Source organism: Dipodomys spectabilis, unplaced genomic scaffold, assembly GCF_019054845.1.
Source record: "Dipodomys spectabilis isolate Male_0828 unplaced genomic scaffold, ASM1905484v1 ptg000106l, whole genome shotgun sequence".
Classification (NCBI taxonomy): domain Eukaryota; kingdom Metazoa; phylum Chordata; class Mammalia; order Rodentia; family Heteromyidae; genus Dipodomys; species Dipodomys spectabilis.
In genome coordinates this window covers 1,905,553-1,928,939 of record NW_024870783.1, presented here as the reverse complement: position 1 = coordinate 1,928,939, position 23,387 = coordinate 1,905,553, and the positions used below count along the sequence as shown (strand labels likewise).

Below are 23,387 nucleotides of genomic sequence, written 5' to 3'. Positions count from 1 at the left end.
CCTTTTCATTTGATGAGATCCTAGCCTTTTGTAAGGGGCTGTGTATAATAAGGTGGGCCTTCTCTCTTAGGAAATTCTCTCTAGAGAATCTCTCACAGCCAGGTCCAGAAGTATATTTTTTCATCTCCAAGCAATCCAACCTAGAGAACCATCATAAAATTTCATCAGAATTTTTCTGTTTCCTTAAACCTTTCAAAGAAAATAGTGAGTATAGAAAGAAGAATATTGAGCCATATATACATGGTTTCCTCTAAAGTCTACATGCTGTGTGTTCATACATATCTTTCTTTAAGACAGTCTCTGCAAAGGATAAACTATGTTTCATTGGATCCCTGATAATTTCTCTGTGTGTGTATTGTAGCTGCATGTTTATCCAGCTACATTTGAACATTTATATGTACATATATACACATCTATATATGTATATGTATGCCTGTTTGTTAACTGTGAATTACTCATATTTGTTAAATCTGTACTACCTATTAAAATATCATTTTATTTCTCTACTTATGCATTGCTATATAGTATTGTATATTACATCATATATTACTGTAATATGGATAAAGTAAATGCTAATTGTTCCTTACATGTTTCTACAAGTGAATTATAATATATTCTATATATTAATATATTTTGCATATTTTTTATTTTTCCTTTTCTCCATTGTTTTTTACATATCCATAGTTATGCAATTGGTTTTTTCAACAATAGTATGCAATGAACCACTGGTACACAACTACTAACAGTTATGTATATCAGTAAATCATGCTTTGAGTAGGTGATGATCTTGCTGGAGCTCCTTTAACTGTTGTGCTGCAGATCACTCAGCTGGCCTTTAAATTGGATTATGTTTGATTTTCCACAGTGACTAAAGAGGCAGAGAATTATAGAGATCATGAACAACATCTAGAGGTCAAGGTACATAGAGAAATTCCGGTCACAAAATATCCAACAAAGAAACACATTTTTAAAGGGTTTGTATTCTGAACATTCAACACTGCTTTGAGCTTGCTAAGCAAGTCCTCTAAAATGAGCACTACTCCTAAACTTTTTCATTTTAGTTTTGTTTAGGAGATACAGACAAGGCCATGTACCACATTATCTGTACCTCCTTGGTAACCATGACTATAGGAGAATACCCCAATGCCTAGATTTCTTTGGAGATAGCTTCTTGATAACAATTGGCCAGTATAACCTCATCTTGAATCCACTTCTTTACTTCTCCAAATTATGAGTATTATCGACAATATTTTGAGTCATATTTAATCTTGACATATCATTATTATTCTCAGGCTGAGACCTTATAATTGATAAATATTTGTGTGTGTCTAAGTAATTTTGCCAAGTGAAGATATCCTTAGCAAAAATAGATCTCTCCTAAAGCCTAGTTTCTAAAACCTTGTATTGATCCTTGTTACCTGCTTAAAGTACAGATTGCTATGCAGTAGGTATGGGTGTGTTCATAAATTTTGTGTGTGTTGTTGGGGTGAGCCAAAACTAACTCCATTTTTAATATACCAGGAGTTACCCCCACACCCCTGAGAATCAAAATACTGGATTCTTACAAGCCCCCAGGGTCAGCAAATATGCTGCTTATTGAGACCCAAGGAAATGTGGAAACTGGAAAGCCCTTATGATTATTGTGATCAGGTTGTGTGATGTGTAGCCCTGTTTGCTTATCAATAGCCCAGACAGGATCTCAATAGTCCAGACAGGATCTGCAGCCCTGTTTGGTTATCAACAGTAAAACAACCCAGCCACCTTTGCTCTTCCAGAAAGGAGCAACCTTATGTCTCCTCCCATGAGTGAGAATATCCACCTGCTTTGTGTGGGGACCCCAAAATTTGTGTGCCAATTCAAACCAGAATGATAGGTTAGTTCAAACAGATACTATGAGACAGACTGTAACCCCATTGGCCACTGACATAAAAACACAATCTTTGTGTGTGCGCTACAATATCGTTGGCCACCTGTGTCTAGGCAGGATTGACCACATGAATTTTGCCTTTAAGAACCCTAGCTTGTGGGCCATTCAGGGTGGCAGTATCAGTTGCCAAGTCTGTGCTACCTCCCTGGCAGGTCAGCAATCCACTTCCCCAATGAAGTCATATATTTACATGAGGCTGTATCTGAATCGTGGACTCTTTAACCCATAACATGTGTAAAACCAAGTACATGACAAGAACAACAGGGAAGGAAAGTTTCACTAGACAATCCTCGGCTTCCTTGGCCTGTGGTGAGGCCCAAGATCAGGTGGTGGGACCATCTAGCAGAGGCTGCTCAACTCAAGGCACATTAGAATCCAAAGGGGGAAAAAAAAAAAAAACACAGGAAGTGGTAAGGGCAAGATATAGCCCCAAGGACTTGCCCACAAGAGATGTATTTCCTCCAAGTCCCTCCCCATGCTTTTCACACTTCCCATAATACCACCCTATTGTTAACCTATCAAGGGGGTGAATAAACACACAAATACAAGAGTGTGAAGTAAACAGAGGGGACTAAGCTACACCCAGAGAGACCAGGTCTCTGCTAGTTTTCAACAGAACAGAGAACAACATGAGTAAGAAGAAAACATGAATTTCACTGAATAACAAAAAACTGGTTCACTGAAGGAAAATTGTCCTTTTTTCTCTATTTGTACTATGTGACTGCAGATGGAGGAATTAGTCTCCCCTGTTCTTGTTTGACTTCAGTGTGAAGGCCTGGAAGGTTGTTCATATTGGCCTCCTCTTACAAATCTAGTGTCAGAATATGATAGAAACAACAAACAAACATTGTTGATACTATCTGGTGGACTAGTTATTATTTTGGTTTCAAATATCAAAGTCTAAGAAGCAGAAAATATTACATTCTGGAATACTGAATTACAAACTATTGGGAATCTGAACATGTTACATTCTGGAATACTGAATTACAACCTATTGCGAATCAGAAAATGTTACATTCTAGAATACTGAATTACAAACTATTGGGAATCAGAAAATGTTACATTCTGGAATACTGAATTACAAACTATTGGGAATCCTCAAGCAACAAACTACTACCTGTTTCAATAATGCCACTGCTGATAGAGCCTCTGGAGGGTCCCTCATACCTGTGGCTCAACTTTCAGGCTATGACCTACAAAGAAGACAGCTTCTCCTGTCACTCTAGCCACAGGAGGCTCACAGCCCTGCCTACAGGAACCAGAGGCCTGGCCTTGTGGCTTGCAGCAATGCTTGTGTTGACTATATTCCCATGTTGGTCACATGAGGATATGTAGGCTTTGTGGACCCAGGGGCTGTTTCTCCCTCAATCCACATTTGCATTCTGACACCATATTGCAATCTCACTTTTTTTTTCTCACAGAAGATGCTCAGACTTTTTTTTTTTGTTACAAAGGAAAGAAATGTATCTCAAATGACAAGTAAACCAAATGCACTCAGCACCTCCCTCATCAACATTGGGAATGTACCTATGGTCCCTGAAGGACTAAAAATTGAGTTTTAATATACTTCTGTGTAGTTAGTGTTAGTGTTATGCTCACCTTTGTTCCTCAGCTCCAACCAGAACTGGGCCCTCCTCCCATCCTGGAGTTCCCTCCATACTTTGGCTCCTCCCTCTCTCTGCCCAGACCCACCTGAACTCCCATTTACCTCACTTCCTATCCCTCACACCCTCTTGCTATCTGGATGGTGATGGAGGCCATGTGCTACCATTTGGGGGAAATACGACTTCTCTAATAAACCTTACAATATTCTTTCTCCTATGCTTCCTTGCCTCTGCCTGGTCCCATGGATGCATGTGTCCGATCCTCTTACACTTACATTGATGGGCTGACAGCATAGTTCGGGATCATGATCACAAGCCTTATTACTAGAACAACCATGCTGGTACTTGAAAATCAAAGGTCTATCCCACAGGTCTGAACCCAGCTGGAGGATGTATTGCATCCAGGTTGACATAGCATGTGAGAAAAATTCAGACTCTTCTAGGATTGTTTCTGCCCATCAAATGATGGAGATATTCTGTCTTAGAGACACTAAAAGAGACACAATGCTTGAGACCTATAACATGTCAATAGAATCTAGACACAGATACAAGACAGAATTAAATATGAAAGACACCCCTATACAATAATTTTTCAAGAAAAAAATCATACAATCTGACCAGAAATGGATCTTGATTCTATGCCCATTGAACAAGGGCTCAGACTCAGACTTCTGTGACCTATGAACACTATTACAGGACTTCATCACACTCCACTCTCTTAAGTAGAGCAAGCCCCAGAACAGAGACCACTGTGGAGATTCCAGTACTGTATCAACCCAAGCTTGATTCAATCAGGAACCAGTGAAAGAACTCTGTGAAGGGCTTGATATTCATTCGGGTTTGGGACAAACAGAGAAGATGCTAGACAAAGTACAACTGGGCTTCCAGCTTCTGAACAGAAAACGTAACATAGACTGTATGTATGGGCCAAAACCATGCTCATGATGGAAGTTTTATAAGTTTCCTTATGAAGGGAATAAAATCATAGAAGATACTTGATGCTTATATCACTGATTGTCTATAGTACAACTTAAGAGACAAATATATTTTTTACATATATACTTCATTGTTTACCTAAAGTCTCTGGTCTTTATGCTTTCATGATTTTCTCCTGCTCTTTGTAGTTTGCAAGTCATCCAATTATCAAATACTCTTCACGTCCACCCAGTCACATTGATCACAATGTCTTCCTCATCAGCTCATTCAGACAATCCTCTCCGCTGCTTCCCAGACAAGCAACACATGAGGGCTGCTCACCCAGCCAGAGGAGAGGTTCTAGTTCAGGGATGTATCACTGTGGGAGGATCATGTGTAGCTTGACAGCAGTAATACACCCCAACAGCCTCAGCCTTCACAGTGCTAACTTTCAATGTGCAATCTGTGCCTGACCCACTGACACTGAATCTTTCTGAGATCCCAGATTCTCTGTTGGAAACCTCTTAGATCAGGAGTTGTGGAGACTTCACTGGCTTCTGCAGGAACCATTTCAAATATGTGTTTCCATTGCTATATAGAAAGTTCTGACTAGACCTGCAGGAGATGGAGGCCGGCTCTCCTAGGGTGACAGGCAGGGAGAGTGGAGTCTGGGTCATCACAACATCTTCGCTTGATTCTGAAATTAGAATAAGATAGAAGTTCAAAGTTATACACAACATACAGAGACATGCTTTTTATTTTTATTTTGATGTATCACCTATAATTAATATTACATGATTTGACTTATAATGTAAAAACATTTTGGATCTAAAATTGTGAGTTAAAACTCTTTATTCATAGCTTGTGACAAGAAATTTGTTTTACTAATGAACTAGTACAGATTATATGCGGGGGAGAGAGAAATGGAGTATTTGAGTAGAAATGATCTTAAATGATTTAATTAAGAAGGAAAAGGCATCTCTCTATCTTCCATGCTCATTAACGTGAAAAAAGAGAGGCAATTTTAAGCATAAATAGGTCTCTAGGCATAATACATTTTTCTCACAAAACATAGGTTTTCACTCCTTCTGCAGACCTAATCCTCACGTACCCCATCATGATTAACAAGACCTGCACATCTAACACATGGATAGGGCACAACTGGAATCTCAGATCTCACCCTGCCACCCCACTCTCATTTCTCATCCTCCTTTGCTGTTACCAGGGATACAGAGCATTAACAGCCACAGGAGCTGAGACAAGGTCTTCATTTTTTAGGACTGAAATGAGGAGTTTTGGCAGGTCAAGGCAAGTTCTGATCTGAGCCTTTATCTCAGACTTAGAAAGGAAGGTCCTCCTTAGGGTATGCAAATAGCCAGCTTGGGGCAACAGTGTGAGAAGAGTCAAGGGGAGGTAAGGCTTGCTCTTCTGAGAAAAGTACAAGCAGATGTGTTCTATATTTGGTGACAACCAATAAAATCCATGATGCCTGCAGCATGGAAAGAATGACTCCACTGATAATATCTGGAATTGAGGAAAAACAGGGTGCACATCACCCCACCACCCTAAAACAGCATCAGAGGCCCAATGATATGCAGCTTTATGTCCAGGAGAGACTCTAGGAAAGGAATGGACATTGTGCCTGGGTCCTCCATTCCTCCCTCATCTAGTCTAGAGAAAGACACAGTGTCAAGCATCAGCAGCACTGATTCTCAAAATAGTTGAACAATAAAAGCACAGAGTTGAGCTAGATGAAGAGGCATACCATAGTTACCAAGTTATCTCTTTGGGATGCTAGCACCTCTATTTGCCAGGATCTTCATATTAAGATGTAGGGTATAGAATTGACAAGGATGACAAAATTTTCTCTTACAGGTAGTAAGTACCCTAATGGTCTTTTAACCTAATGAGAGAAATTATTGCACTTGAAAGTATGAATTCAATGTAACAGTTTTGTAAATTCACTAAATATCTTATCATTCTTCCACAATGTATTTGTACAGCAAATTAATCAAAGGATTTGTTAAAGTTTCCTCTGGAGAGTACTGCTAGGGTGAAAGGATCAAAATATAGTGTACTTATCAGTTGACATACAGAGGTGAGTCCATTTTGTGTAACTAGTTGAAATGATATAGATGTGTGTGTGTGTGTGTGTGTGTGTGTGTATATATAGATATACATATATATATACATATAATTTTGATTATCTTAAATTAACATAAAATCTCCAAATGTCTCCAGTCCCAATCCAATTTAACCAGTCTCTGTTTATTTGTCTCAGAGATTTCAGTCTCTACTTCACCTGAAGGAAGGAAGCGCACATGCAGGATGTTTGTACTGATGCCCCAATGGATGAACCTGGCCAATGGAAAAGGTGACTTGTGGGAAGTGATTGTATTATGGGATTGGAGGTTATACCACTGCTCACCAGAGGGTAAAAGATACTCTCATGCAGTGAAGCAGTTCTCATAATAGTTACCTGCTATCAAATGAAGACAACCATAGGCTTGGCCACCTCAAATTACAACTGGATCTCTCTTTATTAACACAACATATTGTACCATGTGCAAGACAGGCCTCACCAGAGAACAGACAGATGAAGATTCGGCATTGGGGATTTTCTGGATCTAAAACTGAGGTAAACCAACTCTTCTTTATTCAGATTTTAGGTCAGTTACTTTGTTATAGAAAATGACTGACACAGGTGTGTCATGTTTGTGTGTGTGTGTGTGTGTCCAAACACATGTTTGTGTGAGAGAGACAAATGTGGTTTAAATAGAAGTGCTCTTAATAGGGTAATTGAGGAGTAAAAAGCATCTCTCTACGGGTGATACTCTTCTTCTTATGAATATGACTTCCCAAACATTACAGAGATTACTTGTTAACTTGCTGAAAGTCAGATTCACACTCAGTAGATGTGAAGTGGTTTTGTGATATTGTATTCGTAACATGCTTTCAGGGATGCTTTTGATGATCCTGAATTCTGGACACATTCTGAGTAGGAAAGAAAATAATACTACATACATGTTTAGTTGTGTTTGCTTCCTTTTTGTCAAGAAATGTTTCTATTTGAGAATGGTCCCTCACATATTTCATGATAATATCTCATTTTCCATGAACTGAGACTTCCTGAAACTCTTGCTATGGTTACAAGTTGCTAGTAGGAAGAGGCATGTGTGTACCTGGTCTTGGACAATGGCCTCAATGATATAGTCTGAGAGTTGGGTGGTGACTTCACTGGTCATCAGCTGTGGGCTCCCATCAGCATAGTCTCTTCAGGAAATACATTTCCCAGCACTCCTCTCCCTCTCTGCTTTCCTGTTTATATTCTGAATGAGATGGGACATCTTATAATCACATATAAGATTGGAAGGTGGAAGGAACTCAATCCTATCGATCCACAATATGCAAGGAACATGGACAGAGGTGAGAGTGTGGACAAGTGAGAACTCCATACACATCAATTGTCTTAAATTCTATGTTTAATATCAATCAGTAGCTGTACAAAATGATGTCCATTAAACATGCAAGGTTATAAACACAATTCATCTTTACCTATCATTCTGAACCATCATTCTGAACCATCCCTCCCAATCCAGCTCTGTTCTTCCATATAAATTTCCATGTGTAAGAATACATGTTAATTACTAAATGTGAATTTATGACTCTAATTATGTCTCTATGATATATGGAAGTCACTTCTGATTACTCTGATAAATATAGATATAATATGTGTGTAACTGTACCTAGTGCATGACTCCACAAGTGTCTTAATTCTTTTTTTTTTTTTTGTGTCGGTCGTGGGCCTTGAACTCTGGGTCTTAGCGCTGTCAGTCAGCTCTTCAGCTCATGGCTTGCGCCCTACCACTTGAGCTACAGCGCCACTTCCCACAAGTGTCTTAAATGTATTTGATTTATTCACATATATTTATTTCCATTCTACAGTTTGGATTTATTTGAACTAGGCCAGAAGCCAAGGGTGCTTTGAATATCTGCTCTAAGGTCAAGCTCCAGAAAAAAAAAATGTTCAGACCTTCCAAAACATGTTCAAACCTTCCAAAACATGATACAAAGTTTTAGTTAATTTTTTCTTGATATTTCCTGAAGTTATTTAAAAACTTATTTTTCCACTCTACTTTCTATGGTTTGGACAACAGTAGTGTAAAACAATAATATGTTACTCGGTATCAAAATAAAATAATTTTCTGAGAACTAGATTAAAATGATGGATATTTTAACCTGAAAGTTGAAATGAGTATTTAAAAAAACATTTGCTGAAAAAAATTCCCAGACAAGAAATTGATAAATGTTTAAATTACTAAACTCACATGTTTATTTCATTATTTAGCAAACATCATATTCTACTTCAAATAAAATTATTCCATGGTAATCTAAAATTGATTTCAAATAAATTTTAACGAAAATTTTTCTTCAAAAAATTGTTTTTAAAATGTTTTCACAAGGTATTTTTCCTTGCCTTTAAAAACTTGCCCTGACATATCTAGAATGGCTTCGTTATTGACTGACTGCAGAATTTTAGGACAGACTGGACCATGCATGAGTACAGAGCAGTGTTCTTTGTAAGCCACAGAAGAAGCAGTGGCAGGTGTGTGCTGCTTGGGGTGAGCAGGAGGACAGAAAGTTAAGGTATGCAATTGACTCCAGAACCTATCCAGGCACACAAAATAACACTGCTCCTCACAGTCAGAAACTCACACACAGGGAAAGTCCCTGCCAAAGTCAGAGTTCTCTTCATCATCCTTCACTAAATGAACTGCATGTGGATCTGGATTTGAGAGATTCACCAACTTCGACCCTTGTTATGATGTATCTGTGACCTGAAATATCACACTTCTGAAGCCAAAGGAAGCTATAATGAAACTGTAAAACTCATGCCTTTCTATTTACCAGCATTTAATGAGTAGAACTTTGAAGGTGGACCTGTCTTTTGATACACTCCTGGTACATATAACGTCCCCCCACACCTGGCTTTGAGACCAAGACATTTTAGGAATGGCTATGATTCAGGAGGAAAGAAGAGTGGATATGAGAGCGGAGATCAACCACTTCACAATTTGTGTAATAAGACTGTTATGCCCTGAGCCTCAGGTAGGAATCATGAACATAAAGATCTCTTGTGTACACAATACTAATGCTACTAGCACATGTGTTGAATAAAGCATTATTTACCATACCTAAGATACAGAACCAACCCAGATGCTCCTCAGTAGATGAATGGATCAAGAAAATGTGGTATATATACACAATGGAATTCTATGCCTCCATCAGAAAGAATGACATTGCCCCATTTGTTAGGAAATGTTAAGACTTGGAAAAAGTTTTATTAAGTGAAGTAAACCAAGCCCAAAGAAACATAGGTCCCATGGTTTCCCTTATTTGCAATATCTAGTATATGTATGAGTCAAGGCGAAAAGGTCAGATAAGGTGATATTAGGGAAAGGAACCCTAAGATACGTATTCAAATGTTTTTATTTCTTTCATGGATTGTTTCTAACACATTTATAAGGTTATTTCTTTGTTGCTTTGTATGTCCCTCCCCCACAGTATAACCACTGTTATCACTGTATTTGATTTCGGTATAATTTGTGGAGGGGAAGAGGAAAAACAAGTTGTTTAAATAAGGTGGACCAGATGCAGCAATGAGAAGTACAAGTTGTCATGTCGAAAACGAACTTTACAACTTTGGTGGGGGGTGGGGGAGGCTGGGAAAGGGATGGGAAGGGTAAACAAAGGAGGAGGCTACAATGGTTGATAAGAAATATACTCATTATCTTGCCTATGTAGTTGTAACCGCTCTGTACAGTATGTTCACAATTAAAAAATAAAGATTGTGGAATACTAAAAAAAAAGAAAAAGAAAAAGAAAATCAGGTCTACCTAAATCCACCTTAGGTTTTTCCTGCTCCTTCAAGTTGTGCTCATTGGATGGCTGGTCTTCAACCATGCATGTCTTGACTGACAGTGTGATCCTCTCCTTACTTTGGCTTAAGTTCTCTGGCTCTGAATGTCCTCCCTGTCTGTCCTCTAGTTCCCCAATAAAAATTAACCTGTCCTTTTCCATCTGCAAGATGTGTCTCAAGAAAGCATTTTGATCTGTGCCACTCTATTCCATGTATGTCTCTGCAGACTCAAGGTAAAATGCACATCCATAGACACAATCCAGCTGCTATCCTGTGAGCCTGAGGTCAAACAATGTGCCCTGGTGTCCCCGGCCTTGCATGCTTTATGGAGTGTGGCAGCTGTTAAGTTCCTTAATTCTCTGCTTCAGCATCCTCATTTGTGTAACCGTTACAGTAGTGTTGAACACTTTTCTGTATCTTTCTCTGGGATTTTAACTTCTCCCATCCATGGACCAATTTTTCCCTTGGCTATTTTCACTCATAGGATCATATATTTCATAATCCTTAGTATTTTCTTCAATGGCAACAAACCCCTGAAGTACATCTCCAACTCCTCAACACATTTCCTCCTACATCCACTGTTAAAACATTGCCTATAAAAGAGAGATGCCCTAAATTTGTCATTTTAACTTGCTCTTTTTTTTTGTGAACACACTGTACAGAGGGGTTACAATTACATGGGCAGGTTAATGCATACATTTCTTATCAAGCATTGCAGCCTCCTCCTTTGTTTACCCTTCACATCCCTTCCCAGCCTCCCCCCCCCCCACCCAATCCTCCCCGCCTTCCCCCACTACCCCCCCACCCCCCCACAACATTGTAAACCTCGTTTTCGACATGCCAACTTGTACTTCTCATTGTTGTAACAGGGCCACCTGTATCCTTAATTGACTTGTTTTTCCCCATCTCCTCTACAAGTTATACTGACATCAAATATAGTGAAAGCAGGGTTAACTTGCTGTTAATTCACCTTTTTGTATACCTTTTCCCTAATACTTAACTAATGATATTTAGTGAAAACTTCAATACCTACCATAGAAACTCTTTCAGAGTGAGTTTTTCCCTCAAGTTATTCCTTATGATTAGTTGGATATATTTCCAGGTAAAGTTATAATCAGTAGGACAATATTTTGTAAAATAGAAGAGTTCACCTATACATTGTTTAAAAAATTTGTTAAATCTTAAGAAGATACATAAATGACATAACATATAATAACAAAACAATGTGACAATAATACTTATTAGACAATATATTGGAAATGAACTTTACAACTTGGGCTTGGGGAGTAGTTGGCAAGGTAGACATTGGAGATAGTGAGGGAGAGGGGAACACTATTCAAAAAGAAATCTATTCATTACCTTACATTTGTAATTGTAACCCCTGTACATATCAACTTTACAAAAAATGTGAAAACAATAAAATAGGGAAAATCAGAAAAATCATAGACTAATATCTAATAATAAATCATATATACAAAATAACACATAATATATTTTATATAATATATATTTAATTATTATATACTGTATCTCATACATTAGGTATATATACATAAATATGATACATAAATTGTATGCATATGTTCACTTGTCAATCTGAGAATCAGAGGGCTTCTGACTTAAGGAAGATCTGCTTTATCTTGAGGTTTCTCCATTTTTCTTTTTATAAATAAAAGACGTCAGTGTTGTTCCTCTGACTGTCAAAGATTCCTTGATTCTTGAGATTAAAACAGAGAAGATTCAGTGAGCTAGGAACACTGCTGTGATTCTTGATGGGAACTGGTCTGGAGGACAGAGGGACTAAGCTCAAGAAACATCTCACCTTCAGTGAACCTTGCAGGGGAGAGCACAGAATGGCAACAGTGTTGTTTGTATTCAGTGTTTCTCTTGATAATTTCAGCTTGGTTGATAAGTGGAACTGTGATTTAGAAAATAGAAATAAACTAAATTTATCCTCCTTTCACCCCCCCCCCTTTCTCTCCTTCCACTCATCTCCATCTCCTACTTTGCTTTTCTCTCTCTCTCTCTCTCTCTCACATTCCTTATTTTTCTCAGGCAATGTTTGTTGATCAAGTCGAATATGTTCCACAAGTAGAAATCTCTTTTAAAATTAGATAACTGATCTCTGCATTTCATCATTCTGCTTGAGTTAAAGAGAAAAACTATAACTGTCTACATTTATGTGAAACAATATTTCTAATAGCATCAACAGCTATCCATTACGTATCAGCAGGTCAGGAATAATGGAAAATACCTGTTTTAATAAGTAGGCAAACTCTACAACAAACTTTGTACTCATTGATATGGTTATTTAGCATTTTACCACTCAAGCTGCATTAAACTATGAAATGTTCACTATTACTTTCAGTACCTAAAATTGTACTGAGGTTCTCCAAATGCAATAAGAAAAGCTAAAACTAATTGGAAAAAAAGCACAAAAGACCTGAAGCAGAAAAAGGAAGTGGCAAACTGTCTTTACTTGCTGATGAAATTCATGCATAAAGTATTGAAAATTCTCAAAATAAAAGTTTTGAAATAAATTGGAAGTGTCTTTGTGCACATTGTGAATATCTATTCAAGAATAAAATAACCTGGATAAAGTCAGAGTATTTCCATGTTTATAGTCTGGAATGTAATATTAATATTTCAACATTTAGCACAGTGCCAGTATCGCACATCTATAATTACACTTATTCCAAAGATTGAGATATAGAAGCTCACTGGTCCAGGTTAGCCTGGGCAGGATTCCTGTCCTATGATTCTAGGACAGCTCTGGCAAGAGGAAGCATGAAGAAAGCAGCTGGGACAGCCCAGGCTCACACTTCTGCTTCCTGGAGGTTTATGTTATGGCTTGTATCACTGTGGGTGGGTTATTATAATACTGTTGACAGTAATAATTAGCAATGTCTTCAGGCTGCAGGCTACTGATGGTGAGAGTGTACTCTGTCCCAGATCCACTGCCACTAAATCTGGAGGGGATGCCGGATTGTAAATACTTTGCATCATAGATCAGGAGCTTTGGAGCTCCCCCTGGTTTCTGCTGGTACCAGTTTAAGGCATTGCTAATGCCCTGACTGGCCCGGCAAGTGATGGAAACTCTGTCTCCAGGAGATGCAGACAAAGTGGATGGAGACTGAGTCATCTGGATGTCACATCTGGTACCTGGCATTGGAAAAGTAATAAATATACATAGAATCAAGCATATTATAAGAAAGCTTCATAAACAGCCAAGCATCACTGACTACAGCAAACTGAGGAGATCCTCAACGTAGTCTTTCCTTACCTGTAATCCAGAGCAGCAGGAACCCCAGGAAATGAGCAGGGGCCTTCATGTCCATGCTGTGTGCTGACTAGGACTGACTCCTGCACAGGATGTGAGCAGCTTTCAAGAACTGCTCAGGGTAGTGGGCTGTGTTCTGGGCACATGCAAATAAGTAGGGGTTGGAAGGGGCCAGCACAGCTGTACCAACATGCCATATTTCAGTATCTCAGTCAAGACATGATGTCCCAGATACAAAAAAACATACCAGGGTATTGTAATTAATGAAGTTTTCAGTGATTGAATTTAGAGTTTATGATATAAGCAAGCCCTGAAAGGATGACATGTAGCATAGTGAAGTGTGAAGTGGGACACCAGAGATGCAAAGCCCAGAGAAGACAAGGGAAAATGCCACAGGTGATAAATCCAGAGTACAATGAGGAAGGCTCCCACCTGGAGTCCAGCATGTGAGGAAGCTCTTTACCCTAGTGCTGGATGTCACAACTGAAAAGACACGGACAGGACATTTGCTTGACAATGAATCCACCATCTTATTGTGACTCCAAGCTGTTGCTGCAGGTGGACAAAGATAGCAATGCTCCCCCAAAGGCCAGTAGCTCACAGACCAGGCATTGCCAAAGTCAGAGTCCATCTGTACCAGGCCCTACATGACAGGTTCCTATAGCAACCCTGTTAACTGAAGTATTTCACACACTATTGGAGCAAAGCAGAGTATAGAAATAAATTCTTGTTTTCCTCTTCCCCCTCCACATAATGAATAGAGCTTTGATGCTGGACCTGGTTTATGGTAAACATGCACTCCTGGTGCAGACAAGGTCTCCTGATTATCATTCCTCTGACATGGGTTTGAGAGAAGAACAGTTAGAGGAATAGCTCTCAGTTGCAGGTGGAAGAGAAGTGGATATGAGGATGGAGTAAGAATCACCTGACTAATTGTGAAATAAGACAGTCAGTCCTGGGCTGGGAATGTGGCTTAGTGGTAGAGTGCTTGCCTAGTATGCATGAATTCCTCGGTTCAATTCCTCAGTACCACATACACAGAAAAAGCCAGAAGTGGTGCTGTGACTCAAGTGGTAGAGCACTAACCTTGAGCACAAAGAGCCTCAGGGATAGCATCCAGGCCCTGAGTTCAAGTACAGGACTGGAAAAAAAGACAGTCCCAGAGACCTAAGGTGGAGTAAGCCAGACCCAAGGAAATAAAAGTCCCATCGTTTCCTTCATTTACAATAACTAGTGTATGTATAGGACAATTTTATCAGATGAGCAGAAAAAGCTCAAAAGGTATGTACATATGACCATATAACATGATGCTAAGTGAAATGAACCCCAAGATATGGACACAAGAGGTCTTTCTTTATTGTTGTTATTTTTAATGTACTATGTGATTATTTTGTTTCCTCTGTATGTTCTTCCCCCTACAGTATATCCCCTGTTGTTACTGTACTTGATTTTGATACCCTGCATCTTGTATATACATTTGTCTAATTGGGGAGGGGAAGAGGATTAACAAAACTGTGAAACAAAGACATAGGATGACACACTGCAACATATCCACAAGAGAGTATATTGGATATGAACTTTATAACTTCAGGGAAGGTGGGGGTGGAGGGGTAAAGGGGAGGGGGAAGGGGTGAGGGTGGTGGGGGAGGAAAGGGATGGAAGGAGAATAACTAGGGAAAGTGTAACAATGCTTGACAGGAAATGTTCTCACTGGCTTCCTCATGTAAATGTAACCCTTCAGTACAGCATTTTTACAATAAAATAGAATTTACGAAAAATAATAGTTATTGGATCTAATAAACTAATCAGAGTGATCATGGCTGAAAAAAATGGACACAGGAAAAAAACGGCCTTTCTTACAGTCAATGAGCTCATAACATTTAAAAAATAAATTGGAGGTCTGGGAAGGTGGCTCAGTGGTAGTGTGCTTGCCTTGCATGCGTGAGGCCCTGGGTTCAATTCCTCAGCACCACATAAGCAGAAAAAAACAGAAGTGGAGCTGTGGCTCAAGTGGTAGAGGACTAGCCATGAGCTGAAGAACTGAGGGACAGTGCCCAGGCCCAAAGTTCAGGCCCCACAACCAACCAAAAGAAAATAAATTGGATAACAGCAGAGATGTTTACACCTAAATATGTGAATATAAAACTTCACGGAATTATTTTAAAATCTAATTAGTAAACCTACATTATTTCTCCATGATAATTGGGCATTAAATCACATATTTCTTTCTATTTGTCTATGTACAATGGAACAATGACTAATTTTCTGATGAGCAAAATGTGATCCTGTCAAGGTTTATAGCTCTTAGTGAGAACCTTACTTCATCTCATCCCAGGCTATATGTAGAGCACCCACACCAAGGAGTCCATATTTGAAATGTAGATTTCCCAGATTAAAACACAAGAGTAAATCCACTGTATTTTTCTCAATGCAATGGCTGAAATTTCACTGGACCTTCATCAAAACCTGCTGAAGAACAGGATGCTTTGTCAGAGCTACACAGACACATTATTTCCCCTTCCAGCAATCAAATATATGACAAAACAATTTCTATCTGCTACTCTAAACACTAAAATTGTGAAATGTTGTTATGGTTGTCCCAACGATTAATACTGTAATTATCCAATATGGAAACTTGGATTGAGGCAAAATGAAGAATCAGTAGAAATTATGTCATGAGCTCATAGAATCAAAATATAATCATGAAAACATTTGTCAGATATCAGTATCTCATGAATATATTCCTAACCATACAGGAGTATGGAGATCTCAAGGATCATGATCAAATCCCAACTAACATTCAAGAAGGTGGACTGAAAGTGTGGCTCATTTTATAGAGGACCAGACAAGCAAGGAAGCTGAACAAGCATGAGGATAAAAAGATAAATAATACAAACTAGGAAGGGATTGTGGGAGAACAATAAGAGAAAGGATAACAATGCTTGACAAGAAATGTACTCATTGATTTACTCATGTAAATATAACCCCGTTGTACAGCATCTTTATAATAAAATTAAATTTAAAAAATAAAAAATAGAAAGTACTATTTTTACAATGTAGCCTCTGACATGCTTCAAATTCCTAATCCTGTTTTTTTTGTTTTTTTTTTTGTCGAAGTAGGTGTCCCCAAGTGCCTAAGATCTGGCCACCATTAAGGAAAAGACTGAGGCAGGTGCACTGCCTTGTAATGTCCATTGTGTTGCAAAGTGCTATTGTTTGGGGACACGACACTGTCTGGCTGCTGCACATCCTGTGCCTTGGAAAACTACTTGTTGAGGAAACTCTTTACCATCCCTGGAGACCAATGTTGGCGAGTTAAGGAGCATGATTGGACCACAGGTTCTGCACACTGTCCTGTAGTCTCTGTCATCACACACAGCCCATCCCTTACTGTTTGAGAACAGATTAATTCACACAGAAACAGTTCCCTTCCAAGGCTGAAATGGATGTTCTTTCTGATGAAATGGGGAGTGTTTCCTTAATATAAAAGTGATGTCTAGTCACAAATCACACAACATTACTCCAAAATCTGTGTGGATGGAGTAGATCCTTGAATGTCAGGGCATGTAGAATTGTATCTGCCTGTTTTTTCTTAATAGCTTCTGAGTTTGAAATCTCTTATCTCCCAAGTAGACATTTCTTAACAGTCTTCTCTGCATCTGAATCCAGTTTAAAGATAGTATTTTGCTCTGTAGCTCACTCCTGTGCTCCATGATTAGCCAGCAAGAAGGGCTATGCATCCTATTCAGTGGTTGAAGACCTGTCTCTACTTTCAAGGAAAGAAGCAGCTAAACACCACATCTTGGAGTCCCAGTAAGGTGGCAGCAAAAGGTGAATATGAGTTTAAAATAACCCAATTGTCAATGTAATCCTCCAAACCTCACACCCTTGCATAGCTTAGGATAAAATGTACACACCGCTGTGTCCAGCTCTATCAGCTTAAAAGGGGTCTTGTGAACTTTTTAGTCCAGGATGGCCTTCAAACCACATATTCTCAACCCTCAGTTAGGTAGAATTTGAAGTGGGAGCCATTGATGTCTTTTAAAATTTTATTTTATTGCAAAGATGCTGTGTAGATGGGGTTATAGTTACATGAGTAATGTAATGAGTACATTTCTTGTCGAGCATTATTAGACTCTCCTTTGTTATTATCCACCTATCCTTTGAATGGAGTCTGAAAAATTTAGTCCATAAGTTGTAAAGAGAAAAATGTCTGTACATATATGACTTGAATGACCCCTAGTGTTTTGCTAGTGTAAGGACCAGATGATTGTTAATACCATTGAATTCAGGAAGCTCTAATGTCAAATTCCAGTTCTTCTCAATTAAAGTTAATAGGAATTGCCATTATCTTTAAATATTTCTCTAAACTAATTTACTCTCTTGACTGAAGTCTTCTTTATCTTACCATGGTGATGGAAGTATTCTTTTATTTTCATTATACCATGTAAATATTTGAAATGTCAAGCATTATTGAGAACTCATCATATAGCACTATTTTAAAAGAAATTAAATGAAAGGCATATATTTGCATTAGCTCCTACCAAATAAACAAGTCATATTTATTTTCAAATTCGGATGGTTATATTATCAGAATAATGTATTGATATATTGTTTGATTACATTTTTATTTTTGTGATGATCATAAAAATACTATCACTTTAAACCCTTATTGAAAGGGATTTTTAACCCCGTTACAATGCTGTCATCATGGAATTAGCAAATAAGTAATCTACCTATACAAACTATGTAAAGAATAAAATAAAGGTGTATATTAATGTCATCACAATAAAGCAGAAGAATAAAGACCAGGAAGTATAAGACATCATAGTAAACATCTTTCCTTCTATTTAGACTGATGGTCACTTTTTTATTTTTCCCCATTATTAGATAAATTTATATTCGACACAAGGTTACATTTGGTGTAGAAACTTCTGGGGGGTAAAGGTAAAAGGAATGAGCCACATCATAATCCAGTACAGACCCTGTTACAGAGTCAGTATCTGCTTTTGGATATTAGCTAATGACTGAGTGTGCAAGAAGGCTGCTGGTGGTTATGGAGAAAGATAGAATCTTGCACAGGCTCAGGTGTCTTTGCTTCCTATGGTTACACGATCATTCCTAATGCAGATCTGACTGATGAACATGGATTTCTACTGCCTCTGCTCCATGTTGGGAAAACCCTGATGGATCTTCTGTTATCATGTCACAGCATGTGACGTGTTCCTAAACGCAGCTGTGCTAGTCTACCCCTTGAAGCAGACAGCAGTTTGGAAGCTCTTTTTACCTGCAATGAGGGGAGTAACAGAGCATCAGGTTTCTTTGCATGGGATCAGCACAGGACATTGTTAGCTACAGACAATGCAGCACAGGACATTGTTAGCTATAGACAATGCATTACACTCCTGTGAATCTTGCAGATGTTCAGACTTTATGAAAGCCAGACTACTGCCTCTTCATCATTCATTGCTCACAAGAAACACCCTAGACCTCTTTTTGCACTCATGTCATTGACAGCCATCACATTTCCACCAGAGCCCACTGAATGAAGGCATGACATAAATGGTAGATAATACCTCTCTATTTCCTACATGCCAATCTCTGGCATTCTAGGGAAAATGAAAGGGGGACTTTGCAAGACCAGTGCTTTTGGAGCCTCTCCCTCTTGATGTATAAAATGTAGTGTGGACAGGGGTGATTGCCTCAGGTTTATCAAGCACCTGGAAATAATGTCCATCCACACCTGTGCTGGTAAATGTGATGTTCAACTGCTTCCTCCTCCTCTTCCCTCTGCCTCCGAGCCCTCACACACAATGCTTCCTAGGACATGAAGTGTTGGTTTCTCAGCAGCCTGGCTATGAACCCCTTGGCTCCAGTGTGCCTCTCCAGCTGCCTCACAGTTGGAGCCCAGGTTGAGGGACACCACCAGTGTCTCTCAGCTTTCCATGAATCATCTTTCACCTGCATATTCTTAAAAACATTTAAACCCTTTTTAATGTACAAGATTTTTCGTAAAATTTTTAATTGTCACTATTTATTTGTTTGGCTCTGGTCCTGGGGCTTGAACTCATGGCCTGGTTGACCTTGTTGAGGTTTCCTTCCTCAAAGATTGTATACTACTACTTGAGACTAAGCTCCACTTCCAGAGAGTCCGGGAAGATGGCAGAGGAGAAGCTGGAGTCTAAGTAAGCTCTCGCATAGAAAGCAGTTTTAGAGTTCCAGTGAACAGTCCTAAGTCAGAGAATTACACCAAGTGAGCCATCACAGGACAGAGAGTTAGTCCAGAGAAGGAAACCCAGGCAAGGAGACACGTCTGAGCCCTTGCCAGCAGCCGCCGCCGCGGCGGCAGCTGTGATGGTGGTGGGTGAGCGCAGGTGCCATACCTGAGCAACAGAGAGTCAGGGACGAAGGAGCCAGACGCAGCAGGCGAGCAGATTCTACTCAACACCAGCAAGAACCGACAAGGAGCAGACATCTTCATCCTGAAGTTCGCAGACCAGAGACGACCCAGGAACTAAGACTCAGCGTGAGTAGAAGCCTGACGTCCTCACTCCTTCTCAGGGAGCAGAGGAGGGAAGGCCACCCCTCCCCCCCCAGCACCCAAGATCTCCATCTTGGATACCAACAAAGCTCGGAGGAGCTGCTAGCTCCAGCTCAGGCCTTGGAATAAAACGAGTCATTTAGCAGGTCAGAAGAACTTAACGGCGGCGTGAACTGCCAGACTCAGCTCCACCCAGGGAAAAGTCACCCAGCTTGGGTGCCAGCCTTAGGAGTGGGTTTCTTCACTGGGTAATCAGAGCCAGAGGCTGCCCCTCCCTTTAGCAGCCTTGACAAGCAATTGAAAATCAGTAAACAGAAACCCTGAGAATGGCTCCAGGCTGGGCTCTGTGAGGTTTTCACAAACCAGCCCCGGAAAAGCAACCAGAACCTAGCCTCATCACTGCATCCCCCTCTTTTGGGATACTCAAAGCAGATCTGTCTCCCAATGAACTAGCCTGGGAGGAGGATGGCCAAATCCTGGGTAAAGCAGAGCATTTTACTGCCTGTTCGAACAAACTGACTTAAGAAACCAACCAAGCCACAGGACCACAAGCAGACCAGAGACTCCATCAAGAGGCTGGTTACGGACACAAGGGAGATACAGGATTTTTCCCACTCCTCCCAAAAAAAAATCAAAAAAGTTTTTTGTTTTTTGGTTTTGTTGGGTTTTTTTTTTTTCTTCTTTTTTCTCTTCTTCGGCTTCTTTTTTTTTAGTTTTTATTTTTGGTACCTTATATAAAAATTTTTTTTTCTTTTCTTTTTTTTTTTTAAATTTTATTTTATTTTATTTGAGAACATAATGTACAGAGGGGTTACAATTACATGGGTAGGATAATGCATACATTTTTTACCAAGCATTGAAGCCTCCTCCTTTGTTTACCCTTCACCTCCCTTCCCAGCCTCCCCCTCCCCCCCACCCAATCATACCCTCCCTCCCCCGACACACACCGACATTGTAAAGCTGGTTTTGACATGACATTTTGTACTTCTCATTGTTGCAACAGGTCCACCTGAATCCTTAAACGACTTGTTTGTCCCCATCTCCTCCACATGTTATACTGACATCAAATATAGTGAAAGCGGGGGTTACACTGTGGGGGAGGGACATACAAAGCAACAAAGAAATAATCTTATAAATGCGTTAGAAACACATGCATGAAAGAAACAAAAACATTAAAATACATATTTAAGGGTTCTTTTCGTAACATCACATTATCTGACCTTTGCCGCTTGACTCATACCTATACTAGATATTGCAAATAAGGGAAACCATGGGACCTAAGTTTCTTTGGGCCTGGCTTACTTCACTTAATATAATTTTTTCCAAGCCTTTCCATTTCCTAACAAATGATGAAATGTCATTCTTTCTGATGGAGGCATAGAATTCCATTGTGTATATATACCACATTTTCTTGATCCATTCATCTACTGAGGGGCATCTGGGTTGGTTCCAGATCTCAACAGAGAAACCCCGGATCTAAACAGCTGCATAGATCAACTAGATTTAACAGATGTCTACCGAACATTTCACCCAGCTGCATCAGAATACACGTTTTTCTCAGCAGCACATGAAACATTTTCTAAAATAGACCACATTTTAGGCCACAAAGCAAACTTGTCCAAATTCAGGAACATTGAAATGATACCTTGCATTCTCTCTGACCACAAGGGAATAAAAGTAGAACTCAACACCAAAAGCCACCAAAGAAAGTCTGGTATCACATGGAGGCTGAACAACACACTGCTGAATCACGAGTCGGTCATGGAAGAGATTAGAAAGGAAATTCAAATGTTCATGCTATTCAACAAAAATGAACACACAAATTACCAGCTCCTCTGGGACACAGCAAAAGCAGTACTCAGAGGCAAGTTTATAGCTCTGAGCTCCTACATCAACAAATTGGAGAGATCTGAAACCAACAATTTAATGACACATCTAAACCTCCTTGAAAAAGAGCAGCAAGATAAACCCCAATCCAGGAGACAGAAAGAAATAATTAAAATTAAATCAGAATTAAATGAATTAGAATCTAAAAAAACTATAGAAAGAATCAACAAAACAAAGAGTTGGTTCTTCGAAAAACTTAACAAAATTGACAGACCCTTAGCAAGTCTTATCAGAAAAAGAAGAGAACACACCCAAATAAATAAACTCAAAGACGAGAATGGAAACATCAGCATGGAAACAACCAAGACTCAAAACATTATAAGGGAATACTCCTCAAAACTTTATGCCAATAAGTTTGAGAACTTGACAGAAATGGACCTTTTCCTAGCAAATATTGACATGCCAAAACTAAACCAAGATGAGTTAAACCAGCTTAACAGGCCCATATCAAGCGTTGAAATAGAAACAGCAATAAGAGACCTCCCAGCTAAGAAAAGTGCAGGACCAGATGGTTTTACAGCGGAATTCTGCAAGGCCTTCAAAGCAGAGCTCACATCAATACTCCTCCAACTCTTCAATGAAATTGAAAGAGAAAGCTCACTACCGAACACATTCTATGAAGCCATCATAACCCTCATCCCAAAACCAGGCAGGGACTCATCAAAGAAAGAGAATTATAGACCCATTTCTTTGATGAACATTGATGCAAAACTTCTCAACAAAATATTGGCCAACCGACTTCAACAATTCATCCAAAAAATCATACACCATGATCAAACAGGATTCGTTTCAGGGATGCAAAGCTGGTTTAATATAGGCAAATCAAATAATATTATTCATCACATCAACAGGAGCAAGAATAAGAACCACATGGTTATCTCAATAGATGCAGAAAAAGCATTCGACAAGATCCAACACCCCTTTATGATGAAGGTTTTGGAAAAATTAGGAATCCATGGAACATTCCTCAATACAATAAAGGCTGTATATGACAAACCTACAGCCAGCATTATACTTAATAGTGAAAAACTGAAGCCATTTCCTCTTAACTCAGGAACAAGACAAGGATGTCCACTCTCTGCACTTCTCTTCTATCTAGTATTAGAATGCCTAGCTACAGCAAGATGCATACATAAAGGGGATCCAAATAGGGAAAGAAGAAATAAAACTCTCCCTCTTTGCAGACGACATGATCTTGTATTTAAAGAATCCCATAGACTCCACTCCCAAATTACTCAAGCTTATTCAAAACTTTGACAAAGTAGCCAGGTATAAAATTAACCCCCCAAAATCAATGGCCTTTCTGTATGCGA

At 39.2% G+C, this 23,387-nt stretch overlaps 2 gene segments (V, D, J or C); both read right to left on the bottom strand.

The window, feature by feature from the left end:
• The window catches only part of LOC122114185, a 43,949-nt gene that overhangs the window by 7,260 nt on the left and 13,302 nt on the right, over positions 1–23,387 (bottom strand). Inside the window, 1 exon segment of the V gene segment in view lies at positions 5,062–5,131. Within this exon segment, the coding sequence occupies positions 5,062–5,131 (70 nt within the window).
• On the bottom strand, positions 12,315–13,760 carry LOC122114133. The segment is given in 2 exon segments: positions 12,315–13,528; positions 13,650–13,760. Coding segments are annotated over 2 exon segments (378 nt in total).